General features: G+C 46.0%; 1 protein-coding gene across 1 annotated transcript; it reads left to right on the top strand.

Moving 5' to 3' along the window:
- Positions 1–379: 379 nt before the first annotated feature.
- PtA15_12A1 (uncharacterized protein) lies at positions 380–3,849 on the top strand (the record flags this gene model as incomplete). Its single annotated transcript, XM_053161786.1, has 3 exons — positions 380–934; positions 1,007–1,237; positions 3,691–3,849. The coding sequence occupies 3 exons, from the start codon at positions 380–382 to the stop codon at positions 3,847–3,849; spliced, it is 945 nt and encodes a 314-aa protein (XP_053025571.1).
- Between the last annotated feature and the right edge of the window lie 3,752 nt (positions 3,850–7,601).

Below are 7,601 nucleotides of genomic sequence, written 5' to 3' on the forward strand. Positions count from 1 at the left end.
ACCTTCTCCAACTTGTTGGTCCGTCTGACCCCTCTCCAACTCGTCTGTCCGTCCGACCCTTCTCCAACTTGTCGGTCCGTCCGACCCTTCTCCAACTCGTCCATCAGTCCTACCCGTCTCCAACTTGTTGGTCCGTCTGACCCTTCTCCAACTTGTCCGTCCGTTTGACCCTTCTCCAACTCGTCCGTCCGTCCGACCCGTCTCCAATTCGTCGGTCCGTCCGACCCATCTCCAACCCTTCTCCAACTCGTCTGTAAGTCCCATCATTCAACTGTCTGCCTATCTCACCTCAAGACAGCTTGGAGTCCTGACCCATCAACTGTCTGTCTGTTCCAACATTCCGACTTTCCGTCCAACCACCCTTCCTCTCTATAGCAAGATGGACCCCACCCCAGAATCAAAAGAAGGGGACTACAACCGGAGGGGCAGTGATTTCACGCCAAAGAATACCAAGGCCCTGACCCAACAATTGACAAAGACAATGGTTGATTTGCACTTGAAGTGCCTGGTTCAACAGGTGGATTTTGACCTAGCAGCTGTCTTTCTGAAGCAGGAGATGCCCAACTCCAACATACGGAAAATCGTCAAGATGGTCCTGGAAGCCTTTGGCCGCACTGACCAACCTTCCGAGTCTGAACCATACGGCCTCCCACCCAAGACCCCCTACCACCACCAACTCCGTGAAGCCGCCCTCCTTGTTGAGTCAACCCTGGAGCAGCACAATCAATCCCCAGCCAACCCGCCCCCCTTCTGCGTGAGGTTCCCCACACAACAAGAGGTGCTGATCTTATCCATGGAAAGAGAGAAGAACTATAGGTTGCTTCCATCTGACAAAATGCTAGTTTTGGTTGATGAGCGTAGGGTGTGTGTGGGGATTGGAGTTCCACCCATTCCTGGGCATGCGGATGGAGATGGCCTTTTGATCTCCCATGAGGTAAGTTTGGTTTTTTTGTTTTGGACCATTCAGAGCTTTACTGATCCATGTGTGGCCTTATTTGTTGCACAGGATCAAGCCCTAAACAGCCTGAATAAACTGGCATCTGCGCACAACTTCAACCAATCCATTGACAACCTTGTTCAATCCAGCCCTGCCACCCAAGATTACCCATCATCTAGTCCCAGCCCCCAACCTGTTCCACCCCAAACCCCCCAACCCCTGGACATGATCCACAAGGGCAAAAACCGAGACCCAAAAGAACCACAGGAACCTTTGGAGAAAAAGAAGGGGAAGAACAAAGTGTCTTACCAACTAGAGATGGCAGCAGGTACCTGTTGTCTGATTTTGATAAAACTGATTCCAAGTGCTTGTGATTAAAGAACATCAATAGGTAACACTTTCATCTCATCAAGTACAATTTGGACTTGGGGAAGACACTCAGCTAAATGTCTAGGAAGGCACACATAAAAGTACAGATGCCAAATACCTGCGCACAGGTACCTGTCAACAGGTATACCTGTTGGCAGGTACCTGTACAACATTATTTGACTTCTTTGATCTTAGTTGTTCTGGCCTATCCGGCTAGCTGAGTTTTTTCCTCAAGTCCAAGTGGTACTTGATGGACTGAAGCTGTTACATATTGATTTTAGTTACTCACAAGTACTTGGAAGCAGATTCATTAAAATCAGTAAAATCAGACAGCAGGTACCTGATGCCATCTCTGTTACCAACAGTATGGTTATGGACTGGGCCATGTGAGTTTTGTTTTTCTTCCCACCCGAGCTTGATCCAGCCAACTGACCATTTTGACCCCCAGAAAAACTCTGAAGGAATGGGGGACCTCAAAATCAAACTCACTTGCAATGGGGAGGCTATTGATTTAGCTGCTCTTCAAGGCAACGGGACCAATTGGCAAAAACCGGAACTACCTCTCCCACAGTCCACCTCAACCACTGAAGCAAGCAACTCCATGGTTGCTGTTGGTAATGAGATGCGTTTTTACTCTTTGTTGTCCCTCTGGATCAACAAAGTATTCCTCCCAACATCTTGTAGCGTGGCAGAAAAATTGGTCTCATACTTTCTGGATGAAGGTTGTGATTTGCTCAAGTGCAACTTGAAGGATGAGCTGAACCCAGTACTGGCCTGTTGAGTCTTGAAATTTTTCTCCTCCTCAAATAATCTCCAACTAATCATTTTCTCTGGATCATCAGCCAAGACCATTAGTTTGAATCAGCAAGTCAAAACCCATCAAGATACAGAGAACGCCCTGCTCTTTGACTCAAACTTCTTTTTTGGTAACCACAGTGGGGGTGAGTTTTTACTTCCCACTTTGGGGGTGGCTTGGTGTGGCCGCCATGGTTACTCCTTCCATGGCCCTTTTTGAATTCTCTTCCATGGTGTGGCCCAGTTCCACTTTTGAGAGGGCCTCTTGGATCCGCAAAGCTACTCTGTTGCGCTCTGGAGCCAATCCAGCTCCTTCTTTGCCTGTAAGTTGGGAAACACTGTGAGTCAAAGAAAGGTTCTTTTGTTTCCTGCTTGGTGGGCCATGGGCTGATTATATTCTGGGCAGGAATACAACAACTGGGACTATTGGATTTTGTTTTATCCCAAGTATAATCCTGAAGAAGTCCAATACATTTACATGAATCATGTAAAAGATGCCAGAGTCAGGCCTAAAAAAAGAAAAATGTGTGATTAACTTGTTTTTCCTGTTGTTGTTGGTCTTATGGTTTGTGTTTCCTATTGTTGTTGGCCCTATGTGCTGCTATGCAAGTTGCCTGCATTTTTTTTACCAATTGTTGTATGCAGCTCACAATGCATGTCTTAAGCAAAATCATAGGTTCTATTTATTTTCTTTCACACCCTGAATGGCTGGTACCAACTGTCAAGAGAGTGCACACACCCTCTTCAAAGTTTTATCACAGCAAGAAAGGTAGAAGGGTGGGATGGGCAGAGGTACTCAATTAAAGTGCAAAGAACAACAGGTGTGTGAGCTAGATGCCATGTATAGAATAACATTAGGTGCATTTCCTTTTATAGAAGGTGTTCCTGATGTGTAACACCTCCTTGGAGCTCAACATATTTTTTAGAGAGTGTATTCAAAATGGTGAAAGGCTGTGCTGCGCTAAAAAAAGTGCCCCTTTTAGCGCAGTGCAGCGGGTACCCACTACATGCCCCTCCCAAAAAGCTGTAGCGCAGCCATCAAGCGCTGCGCTACGGCAAAATTAAGCTCACTGGTGCTTTTTCTCTGGGGGAAAAAGCACATGCGCAGCGCAAAAAGTTGCACTTTGGCTACAATATAGCGCAGCGCAGCGCAAAAGCGCTTCATTTGCGCTATCTGAGTGCTACATGCGTTTTTACGCTACAAAAGTGTAGCACCACTGCACTACAGGTTGCTCCCAGGGGCTACAGGCGGCTTTCCTTGTATGTATGGATGGATATTCATACATTATAAATACCAGGGGCTGAGATGGGTGTGTCCTCAATGAGATCCTATGGCCCTGGCCCACCCATGATTGTGCCCATTCATCTTCATGCATGGATGGGGTTGCTTGATCAATAATTGAAGATACGGTGGGTAGCTCAAGTGGATGATGAAAGTTGATCTGAATGTTTGGGCATGCTGGATCTTGTGTAAGATTTGGGGGCGGGGAAGGGATGTGTGTCTTGGGGGATGTATATGTGCTTCTTCTTGCACGTTTTTCGTTGCCTTCATCTGAAACGCGGACAAGTTGTGTAATGGTGGGTGGCAGGGACAGACATCTGAGGAGATCATCCCGATCCCCCATCATGTTGCCCCTTGGCCGGCCAGCAGGCGGAACCCAAGGAGCCAACCAGCCTCACGCTCCCGCGATGCACCCCATTGGCGAACTCAGCAGCCGGGCAACACGCCGACGCCCGCTGGCTGTTGAACCCAGCGGGCGTCTGGATGACGCCAGTGTTGGAGTGTACGGTAGCCAAGAGTGCAAAATTAACTTAGTACATATTTGCATGCACGCGTAACTCTATCTCTCACTACCTTAGACCTAGTTACTGCGGCGCTACACTTGTACATAGTCTACTCTTGGCAGAGCCGGGTACCAGCTCCTCTCTCTCTCTTTACCAAGTTTGGAGACCGATACCGGTGCCGCGCCTGTGCTGACGCGACATGTTCCTTATAGTCAGGTTCACATCCTTATAGCCGGCCCAACCCCAACGCATGGGTGGCAACCCGTTCAGGTGGCCAGCTGACGCCATTCCCAGGATGTGTCACAACAGTGCCCATGCTGACACCTAAGGGTGTTCCCTGGGGTTTGGGACAGGGAATGAGGGTCATCCCAAACCCCAGACCCCAACCATGCCCCGGGGTATGCCATTTTCTTTTGCCACCAAAGTGAATCCAAGGAATGTGGCCCTGGGACCCGCCCGGTATACATATTATCATTTAGGTTAGATTTTACCCCTGGCACAAGAGCGGAGAGCCTCAAGGCCCAGAGTGTGAAATCTATGCATAGTAACATTGTGAACTTGGTTTCATTCTATTTTTCTCTGTTTGATGTATTTCCATTTGTTATGACTATTTTCTAGTTTCATCGTCTATTATGTTCCCATCCCTATCACCAGGGCAGATTTTGACGCACTCTCCAGAGAGTGCCATACCATACCCTTTTTCCATAACTGTGCTGGATGCCTTTGATTAAGGTAGTGTAAGAAGTAATAAAAAATCTAGGAAATTTTTCACAACTGATCTCAAACTGATCCTGAATTCATCCATAAACCATCCAGAAGTACAGTTGAAACCACTAGGACACAATGACCACAATCATATCATAATTCAATTTGAACTGTTTGTTGATTGGGATGATTTCTTGGGGTTAAATTAATATTATTCACATGCTCATGAAGGTGTTCATTGTTTTCACTTTGCTTATTTTTCCCTCATTTGCACGCGTAAAAGGGTTTTACAAATTGCAGGCTGGGCCTTTTTCAGATCAACAACATGTAAACCCTGGTTAGAATGATGTGAAAGAACCATCTGAATTGGCATGTTTCCCCAAACAAATGCAGGTATCATCTAGCAATGAGCCAAAAAAGGATGAAAATAGGGTGAAAGTATGAATCAAGTCAAGCTTGGAGGTTTTAGGTACCAGATTTCAGCTAGAAAACCTGGCTTATTAACACATATAAGCTTGTGAGTTTTTTTTTTTTTTTCCAATGTCTCCATGCACATGCATGTGAAATTTTTTCCATTTTGCCAATGTCACCTTCATGTACGCGCGTAAATTGGGGTGACAGATCAGCAGAGGGGCCTTTCACAGCTCCATGACAAGTAAAAACTGGTCAGAAAGCCATTAAAGCCCCAGCTAGTCACATTTATGTTGTGTGAAACCCCTTGCGCATAGAGAAATTGATCAACATAAATTTGCCATAAATGATTAATATTTGGGCATTGATTAAATATTATTTCAGTATATGTGGTAATTGAGTTATCCTTAAAGAATGAAATGGTTCTATAAAACTGCATGATGTCCTGTGATACTTCCACATAAGTTATAACAGACTTCCCATTGACTTCTGAATAATTTATCAATCATTTCTGAATACACATCTGACTGACATCAGACCCAGAACAACATAAAATTAAATTCAGGCACTCTCTGGGGAGTGTGTCAAAGTCTTCTCTGGTGTATATTCCTATCTCAATAAGAATGTACTCATGGCTGGCATATGAGTTTCCTCATCTCTCTTGGCACCCCTACACCAGTTGCGGACCCATACACATCTCTGGCCCATCTCTATAGAGAGGCCATGCCGCACTGCTGGTGCCCTTCATAAGAGTGAAAAGTCTATGGCCATTGTAATGACAAAAAAAAACACAAAATCCAAAAAAAAGACACCACCTCCAAAGAAATCCTCCTTCCGCAAAAAACCACTATATGCCCCGGGGTTCGGGGCATTTTTAAGGCCCATCCCGATGCCCCGGACCCTGGGGCATGACCCTGTTGAGTATGCTTATATTCATTACAGTGTATGCTTCAACCATAACACAAAACAATCTTGTATATAGTCTAGACAAGATTGCTTCTGGAGTTTTCTCTCTCAGTGAATCAGAACATTATCTTTCTCACTCCCAAGTGTCACAAGACTTTCAGTCTGTGAACTTCAGGTTCCTCATCCCTGTCCAGCTCAACATACCCAAACCCCACTTTTGGGGCACAGCCTTACTGACGCCCCCTAGGCTCGGGCGGGCAGCGGTGTATCATTGTGACGCCTTCCTGCCTACTGGTCATGCTGGCGTCCTGTCACGCCCACCTGGCGCCTGCGTCAGGTGGGCGCATCGGCTTTTCCCAATTTTTCCGGGTGTGTACTGCTTTTGAAGGTTAAGCCAAATGCTCTGGAAGGTCAAATATTGACAGGACCTTTTTGTGGAAAACAAGTTACAATTCCAAAATCCACACATATCCCTCTATCATGAGGGTGGCTCCTATGCTAAAATCTCTTTTTACAGGTGTCAATTTCCTGTTACCCTAGCCTTTACTATGACTATAAACAAATGTCATGGTCAAAGAATGAGGTGTGTGGCCTTAGTCTTACAAAGCCAGGTATTTGCCCATGGTCAACTATATGTTGGCTTATCTCGTGTACAGTATGTGAATAACTTCTTGGTTGTGCGACTGGAAGAAGCGAATGAAGATCAAGTCATAAATGTTGTAAGTAAAATTGTATTTTTGTCAAGTTCTATGATTTCTATGATATTTTTGTGATAACTACAGTATTTTATGTTCAATTAAAACTTGAGGTACAGAACAAAGAGGGGGGCTGCAAAGCCGCCCTCAAACTCTAGTAGATAGAAAAGAACAAGACATAAACACAAAACAAGGGGCGCACACGCAAGAAGAGAGAGAAAGAGGAGAGAAGAGGGAGTAAACAAAGGAGGGAACCAAGCGCAGAGCAGAGAAGGGCGGGGTGAGAATGTTTGAGTCAAGAGGACAGAAGCAAGGATGGCGCCACACAACAAAAACAACAAAAACGGGCAAGGGAAGGGGGGGGGTTCAGACTTGGTATAAGAGGTGGAGACGTTGGGCGGTCTGTGGTGTGAGACTGGTCATAGCTGCCACCCACTGGTTCTTGCCCATAGCGTTTTTGAACGCATGCAACAACTACAAACAAAACGCAGACGAGTCTCCATGATCAGCAAGGGTTTCAAAGGGGATGGGGAAGGGAGGGAAAGATAGATGCTTTTGAACTTGCACCAGGAAAAAAAAATAGTCACTTGATGGCAAGTGACATGATGCAGCTTTGGTTTCTGCTCCAGAGCTACTCCAGCACTGCTCCAAGTCTGCTCCACCAGCACTTGTAGAGCTTGCAGGACTGCACCAGAGCACTCAATGTGGCACAGTCAGCTGATCCTAATTTTTTCCCAGGAACAGCTGATGCTCATCATAAGCTGAGCAGTAGGCATTGACTGAGCCTGGGCAAAAGCTGAGCATTGGCTGAGCCTGGGCCACAGCTGAGCATTGGATATTCCAAGCCTGATACAAATACAAGTGTCAGCTGGACCAAGAATATTCCAAATCTGAGCATCAGCTTAGCCAACAATGGTCCAAAGCTGACCATCATCTTGGAAAAGGCTTGTGCAGAGCTTAGGATCAGCTGGGACAATACTGTTCCAAAGATTAACACC

Source organism: Puccinia triticina, chromosome 12A, assembly GCF_026914185.1.
Source record: "Puccinia triticina chromosome 12A, complete sequence".
Lineage (NCBI taxonomy): Eukaryota > Fungi > Basidiomycota > Pucciniomycetes > Pucciniales > Pucciniaceae > Puccinia > Puccinia triticina.